This window comes from Erpetoichthys calabaricus, chromosome 6 (genome assembly GCF_900747795.2).
Source record: "Erpetoichthys calabaricus chromosome 6, fErpCal1.3, whole genome shotgun sequence".
NCBI classification, from domain to species: domain Eukaryota; kingdom Metazoa; phylum Chordata; class Cladistia; order Polypteriformes; family Polypteridae; genus Erpetoichthys; species Erpetoichthys calabaricus.
The window spans coordinates 163191004-163217364 of NC_041399.2; the positions used below are offsets into that span (position 1 = coordinate 163191004).

A 26361-nucleotide genomic window follows, 5' to 3' on the forward strand; every position below is an offset into this window, starting at 1 on the left:
CTGCTGCATCTTTCACCCATCAGGAACAAATGTTTCTGCCTGTGATTCAATAGGGCCCCAGCCTCTGAAGAAATGACTCTGTATACCTTTCCAAGCCATTCAGTTATTCATTCATTCATTATCCAAACCCACTTTATGCTGAGCATAGTTAAGGAGCCTAAAGCATCAAGCATATGTTGCAAGGCAGGAACAATCCCTGAACAGGGCGCAGGTCCATCACTGGGTGAATATACACACTAATAGATAAAATAAACTTTTTAGCTATAAGAACCAAATAATGGCAGATATACAGTATCTGGCAGAAAATGTCTAAATAATGGCCTGATGTTTAACCATGGTGTTTGAACAGACAATTCTGACTACCTGTAATTAGTTCTCCTCATTTGGGAAGCAATTTTTTTGCTTCCAAACTGTCCACATTTATTTTACGTACACACTAAACGACATACTGAAAAACTAACCTTTTTCATCTCAGAATCTCTCTATATTACTACAACCTAAAAATACCTGCCCAAATTCAGTCTGCCTTATACACAATAATGCACAAAATTAGATAAAATATAACCAGATTACTGAACACTGTGGAGGTTTTATTAGGTACTGGGGAAGTCAGTATATCCACCCAAAGTTAATCATTACCAGGATCCAGTTCTAGTTTTTCTACTAATATGCTAAACAAAAGAGAGGGAAACTAAATAAGTGGTGTGGAAAAGTCCCTGTGGCTCAGAACTTTGAGAAAATATTGGCTTCAATGTCATTCACTTTCCCTAGCTACTTTATTACTCAAATGCCTTTGCCTCCATATTCCTCCCATGCCACACACCAAAAAGTATTTATGATTCGCAAAAATGACCACCTTGACTGCTGCTTCTAACATTCACTTCTTTTTATAATTTTGAACATAATATGGCAGGAGAACTGTAATTTAAATATAAGGTCATGGTGGAAGAGACATATTTTTCAACCAATGTTTAGGGCTGTGAAATAACCCATTATGAAAAATACCTCTAGCCACCATTTACCATACAAAGAATGAACTACTGCTAATATCTCAAAACGGTCAAATCTTTAATAATGTATTTGAAGTCCCTCCAGTGAATTTTTTAAAATACTATGTATCCAATCCTGTCCATTACATTGTACCTACATGAAAAGGTCATTTTTGGTGTAAAGAAAGAATTCTTATAGACCAGTGCTATAATGACAATAGATTGGTACAAAGTTACTTATAGCTTTGCTTAATTTTTGAATTTTGCCAAAGTTGTACTGCCTTGTCAGAGTGAGATAAGTCACCATAGCTCTACCTTACACTTAGAGCGTCTGTAGTTGTTCCCTAGTGTAAAATGCAAAGTAATGACAGTGAAGATAACAGAATCAAACAGAATTACATACATGATACTAAACCATTCAGATTCTTGTCACATGTTGTATGATTCCAATGTATTAAACAATTCTCTTCTCAAATGACAACCTTGAAGTTCATGGTTGTCAGATGTTGACTATGACTCACAATAAACCCAGGCTTTTGATATCACAGCCACTGTTGGCTGTGAAATGCACCCCTCGTGCCAAGCTGTATGAAATACTACTGGAACGCATAACAAAAAATCTGCATAATGTGTAGACTTCATAAAATAATCAAAAATTTATTGTAAAAAAAGCACTTGCCTGAAAACAAACACATTTTTCAATTATATTATAAGGCAGGAACAATACCTAGACAGGGCACCAGTCCATCGCAGGGTGAACATACATACACACATACTAGGGTCAATTTTACTTTGCTGCTTTGAATGCTACATTCCGTGTTCACTACCTAATCCATAACATGGCTTATTTTAGTTTTGTTTCTGTCAATTTAGTCACAACTGATTTTTAAAGGAAGAAAAGTTTTAACTTACATTTAGAGAGCAGAGGACATAAACTGTTGTCTTCAGGATTCCAGTGAGTGGTTCGGAGTTCATTATACTGAGCGATAGGGGAAATGCTTCCCCTGTTGTAGCTACGAGTCCTGCTGGAAGGGACTAACTGAAATAGGTTCTCCTGAGGTATGAAGCTGCGAGGGAATGTTCTTCTTCCTGGGGAAAGAAACCAGAATGTTTCAAATCAATTTGCAGCAAACATTTAAAATAATTCAAAAATGTTAACAAAGAAGTCCACTTAATTTTTAAATGTCATTTTCATGAAATGTAATTTAAAAAAAAAAATATGAAAGCAAAAATCAGGGAAAAATGATAGAAGATAAAATGAGAACCTGACAGACTAAATTGTATGTTTTAATTTGGTTTAGTTTAGGTACTGCAAAAACACATCTATTACTCATTTAGTCTTATGCAACAAGACCTTAAGAAATGCTTTTTTTTGGTCTTCATAACACTTATGAAATATCAGTAGATAGGGTATTCATCTCTGTGCTGTATGGCATGATGACATGATTTTAAAATTACTTGTTAATAACAAGGATTGTTCTACTAAATATGTAATATCAAGAGAAATGTGTCTCCGTCAAGCCACCGCAGACCACTCCAAAGTGAAGTTTTGTTAGTAGGTTTCATTTTAGAGATGAATAAACACTTTACTGATGATTTGTAAGTGTTATGAAGACCCAGAGAAGTATATGTTAAGGTCTTCTTACATAATCGTAAATGAGTAATGGGTGCATTTTTGGAGTACCTAAACTGTTACCTTTAATGTTTACATTATCTTATAGTACCTTCCTTAACACTTTATGTTCAAAACTGTGGACACCCCTCCAAATCATTGAATTCAGAGTTTCAGCTGCACCTATTGTTAACAGGTGCATAAAACCAAGCACACAGCCATGAATCCTCAACTGAAAAATATTGGCAGTATAATGGGTTGCAACAAGGAGCTCCGTAAGTTTAAACGTGGCACTGTTGCAAGATATCATGTTTTTGAAAATTCTGTTCTGCTAGATCTGCCCCAGTAAATGTTGTCAAAAGTGGTAGACCATGCAAACTCACAAAGCGGGGCCACTGAATTCTAAAGGGCATATAGCACGTAAAGATTGCCTATCCTCAATTGAATTACAATAGTTTCAAAATGCCTCTGGAAGCAACATCAGCACAAGAACTGTGCGCCATGAAATAGGTTTCCATGGCTGAGTAGCTGCACACAAGCTTAGGATCACTACGGAAAATACCATGTGTGGGCTGCAGTGGTGTAAAGCATGCCACAACTGGACTTAGGAGTAGTGGAAATCTTTTCTATGGAGTGAGAATCATGGTTCACTATCAGACAGTCTGATGGACGAGTATGGGTTTGGTATATGCAAAGAGAATGCTATCTTCTGGCATGCATAGTGCCTAAGGTGGAGGATGGATAATGGTTGAGTACTGTTTTTCAAGGATTACAGAACACCCCTTGGTTTTACTGATGGGTGCCAGTAATTCTACAATATACATAGACATTTTATGCAATTGTGTGCTTCAAGCTTTGTGGCAACATATTAGGGAAGGCCCTTTTCAGTTTCAGTATAACTGTGCCCCTGTGCATAAAGCTATGGTTGAAACAGCCCTGACATCCTTTGGAATTAATTAAAATGCAGATTGCAATTCAGATCTTCTTATGTAAATATCATTACCTGACCTCACAAATAATATTTTGGCTGAATGTGCAGGCACAAATTCTCACAAACACAGTCCAAAATCTTGTGGAAAGCCTTTGCAGAAGATTGTAGGCTGTTTTAGCCACAAAAGGGGGAGTCAACTCTATAACAATGCCCATAGTTTTGGAATAGAGTGTCCAACAAGCTCATAGAGGTGTGATAGTCAAGTGTCCACAAGCTTTTGGCCATACAGTGTGCACTGCATTGTGCCAATAAGGAATGCAAAGAAACACATACATAATTTATGGGCAACTCAGTGTCAACTGGAAAAAGAGACATTCTTACATAACCAAGCACAGCAATCTATAGACATGTTTATTCTGTATTTTTCAAGTTTTTCTTCCCAATGTAATATTTAGGTATCTAACCAGTAATCAAGAACTGGTTAACATTTCTTTTAAACTAGATGCCGAAGAGTCCTTTACATCAGTTACTAAAGTAATCAGAAAGGTATAGACTCAATGGAAGAAATGCACAGGAAAACAAATTCAAAAAAGTCATCTTCTTATGTTTCTATTTTGCAAATTCACTGAGCTACAAGAACTGAATGAAACGTACCATCACTGTAGTCTTTTTGGTGATGAGAAATATGAAGTTGTCTTGGAAAGGTCCCACCCTTGCAAAATCGAAAACCTGGAGAAATAATCACAGCTGATTACACTTTTTAAAAATCTTAGAAGTTAAACAATAATTGTGATACACTGTAATTTTGTTGAACTACATTTACTGTCTTAATTAAAATGACTCCACACAGAAGGGGATACCCAATGTTAAACCAGCATTCAAGATACAGGCGCACTAAATACTAAACTTTGCACAAAAAATCTTTCTATATGTCACTTGAACCTTTTTTTTTGACGCAAATTATATGATTGCATAGCCTGACGGGTTTCTCATTTTGATTATTTGAGTTCTTGTATTAACACAGTGTCCCTTTTTTGTTACTTTTGCTGATAAGAGTTAAAAGGGGATAGCCAGGTTAGCACCCCAATATTTTTTCGTGGAACATGCAAACTTTCCTCAAGTTTCAATCCCCGTAAGGGGATGCAAAAGTGCATATGCCTGACAAGCCCCAATGAGGGCGAAACACGTGTTATGTACTGTTTGTATTACTTGGCAGACACTGTATAGCATATCTGTGAACTGTTTCTCGCAACTGAGAGGACATGGCAGGTGTTTGCCGACTGGCAGACTAACTACAAGTGTAAGGGTATGCAAAAGTGTGTACTGTACACCTAACAAGCCCCAATAAGAGCATAATACGTGTCGTATGCTCTTTGTATTATTTGGCAGATACTGTATAATATATACATGATAAGGTTTCTAAACTCTTTTGGGATTCTCCCCAACAGGGCGGCACACCGAAGAGCGTCCTGAAGCATGATCGCCACATCGATAGAAGGTAGCTTATCCGTTGCTGGGGCAACCGATTCGAGCTGATCGCAGTCGCACTATAAGCGCCTGTCGTCGATGGGTGATGCAAGGAACATTATAAATGCAGGCAACAGTATTATTTGGCCACTAACCTGGCCACGACTCTGCTTGATTGTTGTGTCTGTGTATAGGAGAGTGGTAGATCCCGCTACAATAAATAACCGTGCTGTTCCTGTTTCAAGTGAAATAAAGCTGGTTTTGCTAAAGTACCCAGATTTAGCCTAGTGTTTGGGGTGCAAGACAGGGTCTTGCACGTCACTATATTTATATATATACTGTATATATATATACAGTATACATGTATTAATTCATATAAATGTAATTATTCAGTAAGACAGCAGAAAGTCAGATAGTGTCAAACTTCTCTGCATTTTAGAACTTTGCAACATCAATTTCTACAAAATTAGAAGTTTTTGATTGTAAATAACTGTTCATTTTTAGAAGAAACTTGTAAAGTTAAAAAGTTTACCACAGGAACACACTAACACAACTACAGGGACTTTTTTTGGCCTTTATTTAATATTAATGGCTTTGGTGGAAATAGTTTTGATATACCTGTAATTTGTCTTTTATAAAATTCACACATATATATTCCTCTTCAATTTCTGAGGTAAGAGCTGTCGATTCTAACATTCTCTGAATAACTCTATATATTTGGCGATTTATATATTGTATGCCTCTCAATATTCTTCCAGAAACACACAAAACTAGAGTGTAGTAGCCTCAATAATAAAGTGTAACTGTGAGAACACATATTAAAAACACAGTATTACTGTTTTTTTTATTAACTCCCTTTTCTTTTTTTCCAAAGTGTGAGTAACAATGATTTAGTAGTTAAGTTTAAAAACTTAAATAAAAGAAACAAGAAGATACACACCCAAAGAAGAATAATGAAATGGTTTAATGTGTAAAATGTGGTCATATATTAGCCGTTATTTATATGACAATTTATATTTCTAGTGAAGACTACATAGTCATTTTTCTCCTTAAGTATTTTGTTTTTGGGAGAGTCAAACTAGTGCACAATAATGATGGGAGTTATGGTTATTCAACACAGAATCCAAGATTGATGCTACAGTACATCATTTCCATCAAAAAGAGTTAATCTCCTCAGCTTTTATCTGAGTTCTTTTTTATTCCAATACAATTCTGATTTCATTGGAAAGATAACCTTTACTTTGAGGTCGAGAAAGGTCCCACAGTTTTAAAATTTAAGCGTCTATTTAACAAATAACAGGCTATATCATCTAGAAGCAGTGCATTTTGGTACAAGAACAGAAAATGTGCGACAGAAATGTACTACGAGACCAACAGCCTCAATTTACATAACACAAAATTAAGGGCAATTCAGACAGTAGACCACAGTAGATCCAAACTGTTAAGGCACAGAAGATAATAATAATAATAATAATAATAATAATAATAATAATAATAATAATAATAATAATTTCTGTATATTTAAAGAATGCACTATGGGTTAAACACTCTCTTCTATCTCATTAAAGAAACTTGCACTGAGCACAGAAGGAAATAAAAGATATTTTATACAGTAGAAAAGGACTTGTCATCTTAACTTCTATCTATCTATCTATCTATCTATCTATCTATCTATCTATCTATCTATCTATCTATCTATCTATCTATCTATCTATCTATCTATCTATCTAACTGCCTGTTTCTTTCCTTGTATTTGCAAAAGACTCCAGTCTAAAGGATTTCCCAGGACATGGTGTTATATTCCACTTCCAGACTTATTAGCAGTCAGCAAATTTACATATCAGCAGCCAGCATCATACTATTATAACACACAATATAATCAACTTTCCATTAAAACTAGCTCATTAATTGCATTACTGCATAAAAATGTCAGCCAATGATATTAATAACAAACACAGGAGGATTATGTGACAGAGAGAACTTTTACTCTTTTATACTGACAAAGAAGTGATGAAAGAAGCAGCATTGTTCAGACTCCAAAACAGAGAAGTACAACTCAGCTTTAATTAGCAGCTGATAATTTTCTACCTGTAGAACTTGAGTGAAAAGCATTTATTTTAGTGGCTGTGTATTAGTTCACAAAGGTACATTTACATATCTTAAATGTATGTAAACACAACAAAACAGATTTAAAAACACATTAGTTAACTTATATGCTACAAAAACATTTAGATTTTTAAGTTATTATAATGCAATTCCTTTTAAATTATAATGAATTTTACCTAATTAACAATTCTAAACTGCCTCTGTGCAAATGTGAGCGTGGATGTAGCCGCTAGTTCCTGCTTTGCACATAATGCTGCAGGGACAGGCTCCAGTCCTGACACCCTTAGCTGGATTAAGCAAGTTTGAGAATATTATGTTATAATGAAAGGGGTTACGAATTTATCAGACATCCCACCTGTGTTTTCAAGATTGTGGTTTAAGTAATTCTGATCCTTGTTCGTTCCTGTTTGTGATACTGGAGGGCTAGAATGAAGGAAAAAGAGTGCGTTACGTACAAAAAAATGAATAGTGCTAGTTTTAAAAAAAAAAATTGCAACCTACTCTCACTCGTATTTCTTTGCAACTGGTGACATTGTCCAAACTACTTTAGGAAATCATAACATTTGAAAAGCTTTTGGACAAAATTACCAAGTCTAGTTGTAAAGATATACATGTACATGATTTTTAATACACTATGCAGTGTGCATAGTCTTTGTCAGAACAATATATAATCATCATATTTTCCAGTAGCTTTGTTAAATTGGCTTCTGTCTTACAAAGTTACTAACTTACAAAGGTGAAAGTTCCATCACTTCAATTTATTTGCTTTTTGAAACTCAAAACAACACATTCTAATTTGCAACAGAGAATTAATCTTGAACATAAAGTATTAATTAAAAAGAGTGTACAGGAAATTCTGTCTTTGCTCATTTTGCCACTGGATGTTATTAAATCTTTACCTAAATTTTTATTTTCATTCAGCAGGAACAGGAATATGTATGAACAGGAAGGTTTTCAGAATCATTTTACATATAACTTTATAGAAGTTATTCAACTTCCAGTACCCATGAGTGGGAAAATTAACAATCACACTGACTACTGCTCCAAGAACTGCAACCAAATTTGTTCTATAAGAAATAATCCTTCTCTCACTATAATGTAACCCATTCATAGTAAAATCCAGCTCTGTATGGGGTACCCGTCTATTATAACTACATATATGGCTTCCTTCTGTTGCATACAGGTGATGAACCATTTTTTAATATTTAGCTGTTACTCCGATGTTGTCTTCAGTAATGATGTTCCACTGCTAGATAACATTCAGCTAAGCATCAGACAAAGTCCCAAAAAGGAGAAATACTGTATATATATTTTCATCCTAACATAAAATAATAATGGACCTTCACATGTACATACACACATGGATCTAATGTTATTTTCTCCCAATATTGCATTATATATGTAGTATTAACTGTCAGCTACAAAATAAACAATGGGTCTAATTATACGTATGTATAGATATAGAAATCTAATCAGTGTGAGGTTTTACCTTATTGATATGCTTTACTTTGCAAAAAATGTACTTGTCTGACTTGCAAAATGGTGAAATACTATGGTAAATAAAAAAACAATAAAGCAAATACAACTAGGGGAAGATATTGTACATTGTATAAAGAAAAAACACAAAGAGAAATTCAAGGATATGGTAATATGTGCTTACCTGTCAAGAGACCTGTCTGAAGAGGAGTCTTCACCACTTCCAAAGGGATCCAAAATCTACATAAAGATACGTGTTGAGTGGAGAGTTCATTAATTTAAATTAATCTACTAGACAAGGCCATTTGTAATATAACATGGTTTAGATTAGACAAATTAGACTACATAAAGACATACACCTATACATTTTGTGTTTGTGTAGTTTATCTATAAATGGACAAACAGTAACTTGAGTAAATCTTAATCTGTGGTAACAGCACACAAAACAACACATATATACAGTATATATACACACACACACACACACACATATATATATATATATATATATATATATATATATATATATATATATATATATATATATATATATATATATATATATAGCAGAACAACTAAGCACACATATGCCTTGCACTTAACAGTTGTTTTTTAAACTTTTTCTCTAAATAACATATTCTGCTGCACTGTATTGTAATGGAGACAGAGACTTTTGTCAAATTCAATTAATTATTATTATGATTATTATATATCTGTCAGACATCTTTACCCAAGACAACTTATTCGATCAGGATACCTTACATTTATGTACATATTGTATACTGCACTTTATTCAGTTGCAACATCCTCAGGTGAAGCAGCTTGCTTTTGGTCACAGAATGAGTTGGAGACAGGTATTGAACAGGAAACTATTTGGTTAAAGCTCTACAGATTAAGCAGATACTAAAGAGGGTAAGATGAACATTAAAACAATAAAATGTCAAAGGGAGAAAAAGGAGGAAACAAAAAGAGCCACCTTAAGCTCTTACTTGGTCCATCTTGGATTTTACTCTTATTTTTTTCATGGATATCAGAAACAATTATCTTATGCATAACTGCATTTTAGTGGGTTGTTAAACTTACATTTTGGTCTGGAGTCTCTGGAATGAATTCTCCCTCACTGTTAATGCTAGTGTAAGATCCTTGACGTGCAATTTGTTGTTGTTCTTCTGGAACACTCCCTGGCGGTGGTGAACTCCGACCTGTATGCAGAGATCCTAGACAGATCAAGATAAAGTAAACAATCACTCACAAGTTAATGAACTTTTAAATTTATAGAAACTGAAAAACAAAATCCATGAACCACTATAAAAGTGTGATAGTTAAAATAAGTAGTAAAAAAACTGTGAAATTTGCTTCCAGCATCTATTCCTATTTAGAGTTAGAGTTAAAGCTTACCTGTGGAGTGCTTCCTTATTCTTTCTGTAGTTTTAAATGGAGAACCCTTTAGGTCTCCCATTGACTTCGAAATTCTCATGTCACGCTGCTTGCCCATTTTATTGTTTACTTGTAGAAACTGTAAACGGCAAAAAAAAAAAAATATATATATATGTACATATATATGTAAATTTAACACTAACAATGTGATGATGCAGTATATATCAAGGATTTTCATGATTGTCAATAGCAGTACTGATATGCTTTAAAGCATAACTTGGTACTCCACATTAAAAGATCTAAAGGTGTAAGAAGTCCTTTAGAATGAATTAAGTGAAAATATAAAGACAGATGTATGACAGTGACTCACATGGTTGTTTTTTGGAGTCTTCAGTAATATCCTTAGACTCTTCACAGAAGGGCATAAATCCAATGACAGAACAGCTTTTTCCAAATCCTCTTGGCTTCTTAGTGGAAGAAGTTGCTGAAAAACATGCTCTAGAGTGAGGCGAGTAAAACCAAACAGTACACACTATATATGACCACAGCTCTGACTATGTGCCTGTGATGCTAGAGATGCATTTGTTACCTACCCTGTGCTCGAATATACTTACTGAAGCATTTAACTGTGAAACATACTTTTGTATTTCTTGTTCTGTATAAAATGTAATTTCTTATGTATTTTAATGAGACTAAAACATGAAAGTAGTCAGAGTCACTGCAGAAGCTGAAAGGAGATTTTACAGCAGACAAGTAATTTTTGAAATAAACTTCTAATTGTTCAACCTCTTTGACAATCAACTGATACATTATAATGGAATACATCACACAGCTTCTAATGATTCTTCAAGCCTACGAAAATATTTGTAATGCCGGACCATCTTAAATTCCCTCGCACCTCGTCAGCAGCGTCTTAGTTTTGGAAATGTGTCAATCAGCACAAGCAGCCAGCAGCCTGCTATCCCATCCCCAACCAAGGCAGCTGAAGTCAAGTCAGATGCAAACATGTAAACTAAATAATTTATTTTTCTTCGGTTACATTTTTGAATAAAACACACTTGTTTTGTTATACCTTTTGTGAAAGTTTTTATTTGACACTGCTGATGAGGTGTGAGGGAATTTAAGGTGGCCCGGCATTATGAATATTGTCATAGGATTCGGGGATTCTAGTGTTAAACAAATGTATGTGTGTTGTTGAAAACAGAAAAAAACAATTTCACACTATGTATTTCCTACAGGTGCAATCTTCTGGCACAACTAGAATTTTTATGTTACACTAAACCCAAACTAAACACATTATTAATTCTAGTTTTCTTGAAAAAATGAGTTTCATGTCTAACACCATGTTCTATTATGTAATGACATATTTTTGCCAAGCAAAACCTAGAACAAGTAAAACAAGTCTGACCTTTATGTTAGCTTGCCATAGGTGATGTGGTTGCACCAGTATAAAGTAAATGATAAAAAAACACTTTATGGCAAGACAGACATTTACACTTGATATTTCCCAATTAACTATCACCACAATTGTACAAATATAAATGCAATGAAGGCATTACCCCATTGAGGAGAAATGGGGTGCTGTCGCTAACAATCTTGTCTTTTTTCTCCTCTCTGGCATTGAGAAGATGACCCTTGCCGCTTCCAACCAAAGGGCTACAAAAGTCCGAAGCTTTCAGATGTCTGTATCTCATTTGAACCCAGACTTGCCAAGAAATGCAGTTCAGTGTGAACAACCTGCTCTTAAGAGCTATTGACCATAGTAAAGCCGAGAAGGCTAGATTGTTCTTGTTTTTGTTTTGTGTCCTCGTGTGGCTATTTTGCTGTGTGGTTATTTGGAATTAAAGGGGGCAGCCCTGAAGTTTGGTCTCACCTGTTGTGAGAGAAGGTTGTTGTGAGAGATGAATGTTGCTCTGCAGGCAAAGGTGTTATTTAGCTTTTTTTTTATCTATCCAAGATATCCTGTATTGAGCCAACCTGGGAGGATTTAATTATAAGTATATTAAAAACATGAGCCTGAGACCAAGGGTCAAAAAGAGAAGGAAAGCTAAAGGTACTTCAAAGTTTAAAGCCTCAAGTTCACATTATGACCTGCCACAGACTGAGTTGGAAGAGACAGGTGAAGGGATGGATCAGCCTTGAACTCAGGCTGCAGTATCTGTTCCGGCCAACACCGAATGTGGAAGCAAAATTGAGAGTGAGGCGGGCAGATAGAATTCAATGTTCTCAGCTGGGATATTGGAACCAAGTATGGCCTCTTTATCCACGCTTTCATCTACTATCAACATCCCCTGCGAGTCAACAGAATCAACTCAAACTGGATACATAACTCTGCTTTCAGAGAAAATCAAAACAAGCTATCTGTGCTGAAGGTGATGATTACCGTACTAGGGTTGGGGGATAAAAGAGGATATATACAAGAGAACAGACAGAATTGACATTAGAATGGACAGCAGAATGGAGAAGCTGCTTCAGGAAATAAAAGATCACAAGGGATGTTTAAGCTATAAATATGATGTAAATCTTAAAAAATTTCTAGCAAGTACTGATGAAAAAATATAGGAAAATGTGAGCAAAATTGAGAATAAAATAAAAATAATCTGCGATCACCTGAAAGAAGTTAAGCAAATGATTATGACTTGTATTGAAGAAGTTGAACAATCAACATCTGCTGTTGACAAAAAAGGAAATGCTATAGAATCTGAGTGCAAATTGCTCGGTAATAAATTAGCTGCACTGTAAGACAGATATAGAAGCAACAACATTAGAATCAAAGGTCTCCCTGAAAACTGTTAAAGTCCAAACCCAGTGAAATTCATAAGTGGATTATTTTCTATAATGAACTGTCTCTAGGCATGTCAGAGGACTGGGACTTCAAAAAGTACGGTCTAGCCTCACTTAAGAAGGCAAATTGGGGGAGTACTGGGGTGTCAAGTTAGTTTTTATCTATTCTTTTTACCCAAACAACCATAAGTTCCAACATAATAACAGGCCCCTTAGCCATAATACTTGACAATAATATGAAATCAAGATTAAAGCTATTATATGAAACAACAAACTACCTTTACTTAAGATTACAAAATGTCCTCAAAAATTCAGAAGCAGTGTCTCTCTGACCAAACAGTGAACACTGGTAGCTCGAATCTCAAAGGTCTCAATCACAATCTAAACAGAAAAAAAGTATTTCTTCACCTAAAAGGTCTAAATGGCAAGATAGTATTTTTACAAGAGACTCACTTAATAAGTAAGGACCAGTTTCAATTACAAAGAGATTGGACTGGCCAAACCTTTCACTCCAGCTATACAAAGAAAACGAAAGGTGTGGGAATTAGGGTAATATGTAATGGTGATGGGTAATTTATGGAGGAGGACAAATTGATTGTAATTACCTTTACCACACTACTAGCACACAGACTCATCTTGCTCAAATGGAAGAATCCCAGACCACCTGTTATAAGTCAGTGGGTAACTGATATTCTATACTATCTGAAATTGTAAAAAATTAAACTCTCACTTAGATGATCTGTTCAAAACTTTTTAAAAATATGGCAAGATCTGATTAATAACATTATTGAACCTAATACTTGCAAGCAAAAATTTGGTTGACCTAAATGAAAGCATACTCAAGTTATCGTGTTTACATACACACACACACACAGACTGACACACAGTCATAATTCCAAAAATGGTATTTTCGGACTCGGGGAGGTCTAAAACGTTGAGATTCATCAAAATCCTGAAATTAAATCTTTGGATGAGTACAATATTTTCAGTATACTTTGTATACAAGAAAGTAAAAAAGGGGCAACCCTGTTGGCAACCCAACACTTCTTGGGACTTACACAATATTCATTCCACCCATCCACAATATATGCAGTACTTGTAAGGGGAAACATTTCAATAGTCACAACACTGAACTTTACAAGTGAGAACAATGGCAAATTTAACTGGCATAATTATAAAAAGTGACTGCATTGAAGAATCTTACTTTTGCACTTTTTTGTACTTTAGAAGATTAATTATGTCATGATTTGTCAATTTTGTAAGCAGATAAATCAGAGCGAATGTTGTTTAAGTTAAATAAACCTACAGATAAGGGGGTGGTGGGGGGCTTTCAACAACATTTTAACTTTAATGTGAAAGATGACATGGCAGCAGTCCAGGCTCAACACCAAATTATTAAGAGGGGGGCATCTGAAATACTACAGTAGATGTGATAAAGTCCCAATAATACTTTGCAAGGATCTTTCAAACATGCTAAAAAGATATTCTTCAGAAGAAACCATGCAAAAGGTTTAGTATTATGAATTTCAAACAGGTACCTTCAATAAATTTATCAATACTATTATCGTGTACTCTGCCATGTACTGTGCTATTTAAAGCCAAATACCACAACCACATCTGTGGTCTGTATTTTTTGATCAACTGCACTGATAACACAGTCGAAAATGAAAATAACTAAAAAGCAAACACAGAATCAGCATCTTAAATCAAGGTAGCCAGCACTTTCTAAAATGTACAAAGGATAACATTTCAGTACAAGGTACAGTTTTAGATAAATGAACGTTCAGCATTAGAGTGAGTTTAACAAGGGCAATAGACTTGGGCAATTTTTTTTCCATTTCTAGGACAGACAACTAGACATCTCTAAACATAGCCATATCAGAGCTGGTAAGCACCAGTCACATGTGAAAATACCACTGTAATCATTTGAATTTACACCTTTAAATATTACCTCATTATTAGTATAGTAGAGGTCCATCTGTTGTCCAAAAGCATCAGTAACCTTTTGAATCAGCTCTTTCAGCTTAAGTGGCCTATTAAAATGAATAATTCTGCAATAAGAGAAAAGAACACTTTTTAGCATCTTATTAATAGAATTACACTGAAAGTAGACTAATGTGAATAATGATATAAAATGTTTAATGCATTCCTCTAATATTACACCTACATTACTATTATTTACTCACTCCATCTATGTTTTTAAACCTGCTTTATTAAGTACATCAGCAAAGAGAAACTAGTTACTTTAATTTATTATTTTCCTTCTTTCAACAATAAACTTAAGACTGACTTGCTCAAACTGGTGTAGATATAAAAATATCATTAATGTATAATTTAATGGAATGTCCATTCTAGTGCTCAGTCATTGTATGCTTGGAGTCTGCATGTTCTTCCTATGCCATTGTGTTTCCGCTGTGTGCTTTAATTTGTCTACTATATTCAGAAAGAAATAAAGGTAGGCGAACTGGCAATTCTAAATTGGCCCTGTATGAGTGTGGGTTGCATACACTGCATTTAGGTTGTAATAAAAAGTGCTCTAAGGCAGATAGGTTAGACAAAAATATGGACGTTACATGCAACATTTAGCATGAACCCGAAAAAAAGTAGTTATTGTGTGATGCTGCTTTTAACAGCCATCAACAACCTAATCAAAAAAGCATTGTTCTAGGACTGAACTGCTGCTTTACTCTTGTACTGCACTAATCCATTATCAACATAATGATGGTAATGACTCTAACTTAAACAGAAATCCAAGTCACTACTCTCTCCACTCATCTAAGAAAGTTAACCACTCTTTTCCAGGAAAGGACCATGAATTCAAATTTAGAGATGTTGATTTTCAAACCAACCATATCACAACTGGCTGTAAACCATACCGGTACATGCAGGAAATCAGATATGATGACAAGATTATCTGCTCACTGGATACTCCGAATCCCAATTGAATTTAGATAATCTCTACTTGAAATTCACAAACACAAGACAAGACGCACCATTACTGGTGTCCAATGTCCTCTCACAGTGGATTTGACTGAATGCTTGGTAAGCAAACACAACTCTCTCTGGATAAAAACAGGACCCAAATAGCATATACTAGTAATCCCACTACACAATGCCATTACAAAACCTCCTACATCACATAAAGGGCCCAAAAAGCACAGGCAAACAAGACTGCCAAACTTCCAGTACCACTCATGGAACCCAGGCAAATATAAAGAGCTGGCTCACTCCTCTATAGCCAAGTGTTATTTACAATGTTCCTCCTGGGTCTAAAGTTTGGCTCTTCACAAATTTCTCCATTACAGGACCCTCAACAAGCTTGTGGAACTGTAAAGTGGGTTTCAGCAGCATGCTTTCTAGGAAGAATTAGGAGTGTGATCTCCCAGAAATTGAAGCATAAATTTAGCTCTCATTATTTAAAAACAGAGACCTCAACCTCATTTTGACAGTCTCCTAGCACTGTTTCAGCCTTCCAAGCTACTGTATAATGCACCCTCAACTTTTCAGCTGTTTGTAGCATTAGTATCATAATCTTGTCAACCATTTGTTCAACCATAACAGTGATCTCAGCCTCAGAAATAAGACAGATCACTTCTAATGATCCTTGTACAGGCTCCTTAGAGAACAGTGCAGCATCTAAGCTTAAGAGTTTATCAACCGTGCAAAAAGTGTTGTCAGTTTGCCGTCCAATGTATTCTCAGGAGTGGAAAAGAAGGTTAACCTAATCTTAAATTATCACTGAGACAGAAGTACATTGATAGATTGCCGTAACTTTTTTTCAGGCCCTCCAAAAGTCCCTACCAAACTCTTCTCACCTCTAGTGCATCTTATGGTATTGATGACACCTTTTTGGCCTGTTGATACCACACAGTCAAATCCAGAGTCTGCTATCATTATATGGAAATGCTTTTCCTTTAACCTGATAACTTAATTTCTTACATCATCACTTATTTTCCATCAACAGGTCCTATCACTTTTCATCTATAGGTCCCTGCAACAAACCTTAAAGACTGAGGTCACAGAATCAACTGTGAGTCTACAGTACATCCCAGAACTACCCTCAACTGCAGGAGAAACATTTCTGCAAGTGAGAAATTAACTTACCATAAACAGACCCATTAGCCATTCCCAAAACATTGTCACTATTCATTTTTGTAAGGTGTATCCAGAAGATCCTCCTTTTGATTGTGCCTGTTGTGCAAGAAGTTATCAAGTGATAGCTGGGATCCTCACTTTACTATTAGAGTGTCAAGGATTGCTACAGATTAGCAGACATTACTGCGAAGTTGTTTACATTATACTCAAGTACTACTTGAATTCAGATTAAGCAAGCCATTCTTCCCAATCATGCATCTGCTAGTGTTGCTATTTATCCCTACATTGTGTTGAGGTCTTCCTGCAGGACTAAAGGATTAGTATCTAGTAACTCTTTTTAGAACATCAAGCATAACATTTAGAAAAAGACAATACTCTGCAAATAATTGTTAGATGCTGTGAAAGTCTTTTCATCTGGGTAATTCATAGTTAAGGTGAGGCAAACGACTTCTCCACAGGTGTAAACTCCATCTAAATGATGCCAGGCCAAATGTCTCCCAAAATCCCTAAACCTACCTAAGCATCATCTGTGGGGGAATTCTAGAATATGACACAGCTCACAGTTGATTTACAGTCTGGCTCAAGGACACTGCTACTTACAAATATCAACCTAACTATATCTAGTTTGTATTTTTCACCTTCTGCATAAGTCCTGATTCCTTCAGAAAATCTTCATTGGATCTAGGTTTAGTAGCTAAAGTTTAATATGTCAGAAATGCTCCATACAAGTTTTTCATAAGACTGACTTTGCACCTGATCTCAATTGCTTAATAGTGGTGAGCTCAAATTGCTACTCCCAACTTGGTTAATGGGTCACCTAGAAACCATGCAATTTCAGGTGAACACTACACTCAGACTAGCATAAAGATGTGGAACTATGAATCCCCGCATCTGGAGAAGACTTATCAAATTTACCAAGAACCTTACTTACAATTCCCAATTGATTAGTAATACTGATTAGCAATTCCAATGCAAACACTACTGCACAACAGCAACTTAGCCAAGAGTGACCATCCCAAACACTATTGAGGGGTAAATCAGAAGCACATAAAGAAAAAATGGAAAAAGATCAAACCATATGTCCCTTTGGACTTTCCTCCCATTGGCACAGTCCATTTATCTTCCAGTAAAGTGTCTTTTCAATTTGCTCATCTCCTGAATACCTCCAAAGTTCTCTCCATTCTCATTCCTCTCAGACATCACAAAATGATCCCCCCTGTCCCTATCTAGGACCAATGCTGTCTCCTAACAATCTTGAAGAGCTGCACTACTCTCATGTCATACTCTCTCAACTCTTACCTTAAAGAGGAAACAAAGTTTCAACTTCACCAGACAGAGATTATGTACTGACATTTTTGGCTTCGAGGTTGGACTAAATGGCTGCCAACATTCCACTACCTGACTCTCTGTTTGGTGCCATTAAAATATATTCTTTCAACACACACTTCTTTTAGACAAGTCCTAAGATTCCCTAGAAACCTGCTTTGCCACACTTACATTCAGAGGGGCTTTTTTACCAGAAGTGTGGTTCCATTACTCATGTCATTCCTACTGGAACAATTCCATGCTCTGTGCGCCTCTGGCAGTACTCTTACCCATGGCAACCCCTTGGGTTGTCTGGGTCTAACTGAGTATTTTTACTTCTTACAAAAAATATACAGTGATTTTAATGTTGTGAATAACCCCTAGTAATTTATGTGCAATGTTCTAACTGTTGGTTCACAGGTCCATTTTACAGTCTACAGTAGTGCACATTCTTTCTAAATATCATGGAGGTTTTCATTATTTGAAATTTACTTTTCTACATTTAGTCTGTCTTTGCTGAATCATATAAAAAATGTAGTTTCAGCTGAATGTATTGTAACTGTATACTGAAGTGAGTATGATGGTTATTGAACACTAGTAAAGTGATTAGCGTTGATACATCACATCATAAAGGTTTTTAAGAGAACCTTAAAAGCTTTGTTTGTGATTGGTTAACAACATTAAACAAAGTCTATAACCTCTTTGTGTACACCCATTGTACATACTCATGGTATGCCAATCTGATTTGTATTAATGGACACTGTTTGAAGTTCATGTTTTACATATGTAGATATTAAGAGAGTTAAATAACAGTAATTAGGCAAGCAACATTGTATGTGGTTTTTCATTAGGGTTGGAGTGAGTGCCCTCCATGGAACAGCACATGTTAACTATGAGCACTGCTCTCTTAGTCAGCTCAATCAAAGTGACTTTACCATATGCCAGGATTTCTGGCCATCCGTCTTGCATAGAAGGTGATTCATGCTGCAACGGCATTCACTCTATAGAACTTGGTTTTGTTAAACTTGACTTGCTTGTATGGAATATTATTTCATTTTAATAAAATAAATAAAATGCTTAAAAAAAGAGTAACTAACTTTTGACACAATGTCTTTGTGGAGATTGTTTGTTATACCTGTGTCTGACTTGTTTTTTCTCTTAGCACATACACTGTAATTTACTTCTCACATCGCAAAGATTATAGGTCAGAAATGTGAAACTAATTTCAGGTAATGGGCCACATTGGATCGCAAGGGAAGTGGATAACAAAAATCAATGTACAGTTCAGAGATATAAAAGGTATATTTTACATGCACATATTGATAATAAATTAACAACAGACTGCAATGCCTTATGAAAAATGTACATTTCCAATGTAACAACGCATTGCCTCATACATCTCAAGAACACTGATGGTGATAATGCGAGATAAAGTATATCTGAATTAAAAAATGATGAATGTGCAGGTTAACAGAAATTCACCTGCCTATCACCTCAAACAACCATACCAGTATTATGAACCACAGTTTTGGGGTCCACACACACTGGAGCAGTGTAAAATTCCAGCATTTATTTAGCATTTTTCAAGCCTTTAAATGTTTTTATAAGTGTTTTTGAGGCTTTGTCTGGATGTTTTCAGGCATTTTAACGTGTGTTTAAGAGTTTTTCAATTATTTTTCCAACATTTTCAAAGAAGCATTTTGTAGAGAAATATAACTGACGTCATTTCCATTTTATAGGTCGTGAGATGTTGTCTTGCTATGAGGTGATTGTTGTGTTTTGAGAATACCTTCAATGGCTTTAGTGCTTTTAATCATGACGATCACAATACTAAAGAGCAGGTGTCATCAGCTAGATCCCATCCTAGCTAGCATAGGGTGGAAGGCAGGAACATACCAGCCAGTTCCCCTAACCTACATGTCTTTGGAAAGGGAAGGAAACCGGAGCACCCAGAGGAAAGTCACATAGACATGGGGAGAACATGCAAACTCCATGCAGGGATGACCTGGGATGCAAACTTTAGAAAATGACATGACCTTTTTTGCACAACTTGATTTATCTAAATAATATTTTAGTATACATGCTGAAGCTAATTAAAATACTATCATATGATACTCCCAAATTTTTGATATACCAAAAACAGCAGCATAATACAGGAAACTGCATTATAATGCTGTGTTTTCATTTACTAATCAGAAGTGCCCTTTTGCTTTCTTAATATAAACAGTTAACAGTATAACACACAACCTTTAATAAAAAAGAATATGTATATACACGGAAACATTCTAACTACTGTATAGATTTTTTAAATAATGCACTTTTTGGTTAAAATGAGTCATGAGTAGTACTGACCTCTTCTCAATGTCATGCTCAAGCTTGATTCGGATATCCTGAAAAAAGAATGGTTATCAGTCAAAATAAAAATACAACATTATGCAAAGGAAGTGGAAGTGAATTTCTTCTTAATTACAAAATAAAACACTATTAGTGAATAAAAAGGGCACAAAGATGTTTTGATTTCTTCCCAACAGTCAAGAAGATCGAGTAGTCATGCAAAGTAAGAACCTTTCTTTCTTACCAAAAGGGCAAGGGGTAGTAAAAAGTTTTAAACAACCCTTAGGCTATGTTCACAATGCACCTTCAAGGTATTCAAATCCAACTTTTTAATTCTTATCCAATTTTTTTTTTTTGTGCTTGATTGTTCAAATAAATTTTGCTAGTGATACAAACCAGATATGTATGCACATATCTAAGTTGAATGTGGCCCTCATGAATGAAATTAATAATACTAAATTGTCAGATGTAATAGACTGAAATGAAAACAAAGAGTATGCTGGTTGCTGCGCTACTTCACTGTTTTTAGAGTAGGACATCTGCAAATTTGTCAGCTAAATGATGTCAAGGAAGATAAACAGAAAACAAAACCTTGACGCCGCTGCTTCGAGAGTAATTATCTGAAGACAAGGGATTAGAGACAGAACTGATGGGCAAGATACAAGTGTTTTGATACAAAATGGTGCGTTGACAATTCCTGGATCACAAAGGGAACATTCAGTTACTCATGTCAACATTTCTCCACATGATGTGTGACGGAAATGTCTTACATCTGGGCTGTAGTAGCTGGCGATAGTCGTCCCAAATACATATTAAGTCTGATACCTCGCTTTCCTTCCATTTTTCCTTCCATTGGCATGCTGAATTGGTACTGTCATCCATCTTCATTTTTAATGCAGGAATTTGATGAAGGTCACATAAACTCTGGTGTAAAAATAGATGGGTAGTGTGAACTTCCAGATAAATCTGATTGTTTAAATACAGATCACATTCAAGATAAACATGTCTATATTAGACTTACCACATAAGGAAGTGGTCTAAACCCTATCTGAAAAATTTTGATTATAAATGGCTTTTCCTCATCAGAGGTTTCTTAAAGGATTTGTGTCACATGAATTGTGTTGCAGTGTGAACATAGCCTAAGACAGAGACATTAATTTTCAATTTTAAATCTAAAACTTATAAACACACACCTTATGCTCTAAGATACAAAATAACCAAGTAAAGGTTGATAAAGCATCAGTGATAACCTTAGACAAGCTCCCAAAATCCTCAGTTTCACCAAAGATTATAAACAGATTCCAGTTTCTAAAACTATACTTAAATAAAACCATTTTTTTCAGTTGATAATATGATAAGCTTCTCTTTGATATGGGAAATAACTTTCTTTGGCAATATAATGTTACAGAAGTCCTTAAAATGGTGCTGTTCACAGATTTTCTTTCAATTCTTTCTACTTGCACAGAGATCCTTAACACAATAACTTTTGTACACCAAATGATTTTAGCTTACTGATATACTGTACATACTAAACAAAAGGTAGTTTTGTGGATTTGAGAAAAGAAAAACTTTCAGAGGCCAATCATTTTGTTCAGAGGGTGTCCCAAAATTCACGCAAGAAGTAATTTTGATAGAGAACACAGGTTTTTAATTAAAAATTGTAAATTTTTAATTGATTCATAAAGTATACAGTATAGGGTTATGTATGGAATAGCATATCGGGTAAATGGCCTCCACGGCTTTGCTGGCACATACGCACTCTTTTGTCGAAATTTTCCATGACCGTTTTGCATAAATGTGGCTGAATTTCGTTGATACAGCACTCAATTTCCTCCTTCAAGGAGTGGATGGTCGTGGGCTTGATGATATAAACCTTAGACTTCAAAAAACCCCAAAGAAAAAAGTCCAACGGCGTTAAATCACATGATCTGGGCAGCCAATTCTGATCACCAAAACGGGAAATTACACGATCAGGAAATGACTCATGCAGTAATTGAATTGTTTCTCGGGCTGTATGGCATGTGGCACCGTCTTGTTGAAACCACATGGCGGCCACATCCATATCTTGCAATTTAGGCACAAAAAGCTGGATTATCATGTCGCGATAGCGAGCACCATTAACTGTTATTGCCTGACCAGCCGCATTTTCGAAGAAGAATGGTCCGATGATGCCTCCAGCCCAGAATCCGCACCAAACAGTACCATGTTGTGGATGCATTTGTTTCTCAACAATCACTCGTGGATTTTCTGAACCCCAAATGCAACAATTTTTACGATTAATGAAGCCATCAAGATGAAAATGAGCCTCATCGCTGAAGAAGATTTTGTTCGAAAAATCGGCATTCACTTCTTGTTGTTCCAAAATCCATTCAACAAACTCTCTTCTCTGTGCGTGGTCAGTAGGCTTCAGTTCTTGACTCAATTGAACTTTGTAAGCATGAAGATGCAAATCTTTCGTGAGAATACGCTGTAGAGAGCTTCTGGAAATGTTCAATTCTTGACCATGGTGCCGAATTGATGTTCTTGGACTCTCAGCAACACTCAAGAACTGCTTCGATGTTTTGTGTTGAACGACTTGTTGAAGGACGGCCAGAGTGTCTAAGATCACTACTTGATCCAGTCTCCATGAATTTTTTAATTAATCTCCTCACAGTTGATGAAGTTAAATCACCATATTTTGTATGAAAATTGCGAACTGTAGCTGCCAAACCTTCATTATTTTTAAAATATTGCTCAACAATGAAAACCCGTTGTTCTTTCATGTAGAACTCCATTTTTAATAACCCTGAACTGTGAGCTGTCACACTGTCTTTTTTTTTGTTGGCAACACTTTACTGCACAAATGGCGCCAAATTCAAATCTTGCATGAATTTAGGGACACCCTCTATATTTAGTCATCCAATTTAAAATAGACATATAATTCTGAGAAATATATTAGGGATCATCTTCTCACTTCTCAGGACTTTCATTTCTTTTCAGAAATACATGGCTCTTGGTATCCACTTAGATAGACATTCCCAAACCCATGAGAGGGACTAAATATTATACAAGGACTGTAAGAATGTCTTGATGTTTTGCTTGAACATTCTGAATTCGAGAGGTTTGTAAAAGATGTACATTTAACACAACAAGAGTATTAATGATCCTTTTTGTAGGGTAACAGTTAAAACATGAGGATGACACATACTATATAGTAAGTGTTTGGTTGATTGTTTCAAAATGTATAAGTGAACTTGGCATAGGTAAAGTACTCAATTATTCTCCAACTCTGACATTCTGAGGCATGAAACTGCTATCTGATGAAGTCCCGAGTACTCCCTGTTTGCGTGGGTTTTGTCTGAGTATTCTGATTACCTCTCACAGTCTAAAGACATGAAAGTTAGGTGAATTGGCAATGCTAAATTGGCCCCTGATGTATATGTGTGTTTACCCTGTGAAGAGCTAGCGCCCTGTCTTGTGCCTAATGCTTGTTCCAATTTCCCCACAAAAATACCCTGGCTAAGCAGGGTTAAAAAACGGATGGATGAATGGAAACTGCTATCTTTGATCTAAATCCTTGTTAAGAAATTATGGATATGGTGGCAAGCACATACATTTCATCAGCAAGATGGTGTGAGTGCCCAGTTTCACAATTTACCATGTGCACTGCAGCATCCTAGGAAGAGTTGGGTCTTGCTCCTTACCAGTAAATACAGGTACCAGGGAATATATGTTGCCACACACATGCAAATAGGAGGCAGCTGAAGGGCTTAAAGAATACTGTTAACATGTGCACTGACTCCTTTTCTAAGTCTCCTGCTGACCTTTCCTGGGAAATCCTGCCAGTAGCCAGTGCTTCAACTCAGAGCACGTCACTTCTGGTCCTGGGCCCGAGGACAACATCACTTCCGGTCCCAGTCCCGAGGACAACATCACTTCCGGTCCCAGTCCCGAGGACGACATCACTTCCGGCCCTGGCCCCGAGGATGACATCACTTCCCCCAGACTACCTATAAAACCTCTCTCCCCTCCTCTGGATTTCAGTTCTACAGTATTTTGGACTCAGTCTCGTAAACTACTCTGGTCTTACAATTCTTTACTTTTGCAGCCAGGAACATATTATACGGGTGGCTGCCCCAAACCTTTATCATGTCTGGAGTTTCGTTTTGTCACGTCATAGCTGTCTTTGATATGTCTGTGGACCTGAGGCATTTCCCATTAAAGAGAATTTATTGCTACATGTTCTGGTTGCATTTTAACACTGAGCAAGAATTTCAGAGTGAACACTGAGTAATGCACATGAACATAACTTGGTTGCATGCTAGTTTTTAAAGCTGGCATCTTCTTAAGAATGAACCACAGTCTGCTTCTGGTAGTTGATCAAAACCAGCCACTTTGAAGCTTGTGTGTCTGAGTATGCCCACCAGTATTAAGAATTGGTTAGTTTTTGGTCATTCAAGACCCTAAATTCACAGCTAGATTAAACATGTTTTTTCTCAACACATCATGGATGCGGAAACAGCTGCAAACTTTTCACTAACACCACCCTTACTAGATACACCTCTAAAGTATTGCGTTGTGCCTCTAGATGTTGGGCTAAATCTGGGGTCTGTGTTTGGATCTTAATGCCCCAGTCCAGTGATGGGGCAACTGTGCTGTAAAAATGGAACAGATAAAACATTAAATCAAGGTCCTGACTCTCTGTGGTAATTAAAGATCCCTGAGCATCCTTCGTAATGAGAAGGGGGTATCCTGATGTCCTGGCTAAACTGCCCACCACAGCCTAGTCATTCTGTCCCCCTATTCATCCCCTGTCTATTTCTCATCCCTTCACGACCTAATAGCTAATGTGTGATGAGTTTACTTGCACAAAATAGCTGCTGTTGTATCATCCAGGTGAGTGCTGCACATTAGTGGTGATTGAAGTGGTTACCTACTATGTATGTAAAGTCCTTTAAGTAGTTACAAAAACGCTATATAAATTATTATCATTACTATTATTGTTATTATTTTTTTCAAATGTGATGGGTGCTGCTGAGTGAGTTCCTCCATTATCACTACCAGCTAAACGACCATGTAGCATGGCAAAAGGTGTAATCAAGTTACTTTAACTGGCTAAACACCTGCAGTGACACGGAAGTTGAAGATTAACCCTCCTGTCTTTAGAAAGCACCAAATGCAACTCTGAGCTTGTATATTTATTACTAAACATTACAATATACCAATTTCATTCTTTTAATCGTAGTACACTGTATGTGAAACACTGAAAAGAAATGGTGTCCAATTAATACAAATCAGAGATGGTTTTGCTTATGTTTCTTATTTTGATTAGCTTTAGTACATGGAGGAAATCTCTCACACGTTTAGTGACTATGCGGACTAATTCCAGGATTTTAACTATGTCTACTAAAATTACAGAAGCACTAACAATTGCATCAATGTGCAAAAAACATATCTAATGCAGTATACTGTAGAATACAAGTACAGTTTAAATTTCTTTTTTTAATTCAACGTAACTATATAAAGGATAGACAAAAAAACTAGGTACTAATGAAGACATCTGAGGAAGATCTGCACGACATGAAGTACTTTAACTTCTTTTCAAACATTTTCTTTTTATAAGAAGAGGGCACTGTAATCATACTAAACCTTTTGATAAAGAGCAAGCTGAAGAATGAGGAAATAGCTACAAAATGAGATGTAAAAGGAACAGCCTAAGATATCAGCCAAGTCTGCACACCCACAAGGGATCAAGAAAGTATTTCAGTGATGTAGGACTCTATAATCTATTAGGTGTGCAAAAGTCAGTCTGTGACAGTAGTTTAAGTTCCTCTTATCAAGAATAAACATTATACTAGTTCACCTATAAGACACAGGTTAAGTAATCTCCTGAGAAAAGAATGATT

The 26361-nt window shown here is 35.9% G+C and overlaps 2 protein-coding genes across 2 annotated transcripts in view; one reads left to right on the forward strand and one right to left on the reverse strand.

Moving 5' to 3' along the window:
- myd88 (MYD88 innate immune signal transduction adaptor) overlaps positions 1-26361 on the forward strand; it is a 399089-nt gene that overhangs the window by 179763 nt on the left and 192965 nt on the right. The gene's annotated exons all lie outside the window — the stretch shown is intronic.
- map3k22 (mitogen-activated protein kinase kinase kinase 22) overlaps positions 1-26361 on the reverse strand; it is a 182000-nt gene that overhangs the window by 38367 nt on the left and 117272 nt on the right. Inside the window, exons 4-12 of the mRNA XM_028804087.2 lie at positions 20495-20532; positions 14694-14793; positions 10329-10442; positions 9980-10097; positions 9665-9798; positions 8766-8821; positions 7461-7528; positions 4187-4261; positions 1902-2078 (exon numbers count right to left, since the gene is read on the reverse strand). Of these exons, the coding sequence (XP_028659920.1) occupies positions 1902-2078; positions 4187-4261; positions 7461-7528; positions 8766-8821; positions 9665-9798; positions 9980-10097; positions 10329-10442; positions 14694-14793; positions 20495-20532 (880 nt within the window). The remainder of the gene's footprint in view (positions 1-1901; positions 2079-4186; positions 4262-7460; positions 7529-8765; positions 8822-9664; positions 9799-9979; positions 10098-10328; positions 10443-14693; positions 14794-20494; positions 20533-26361) is intronic.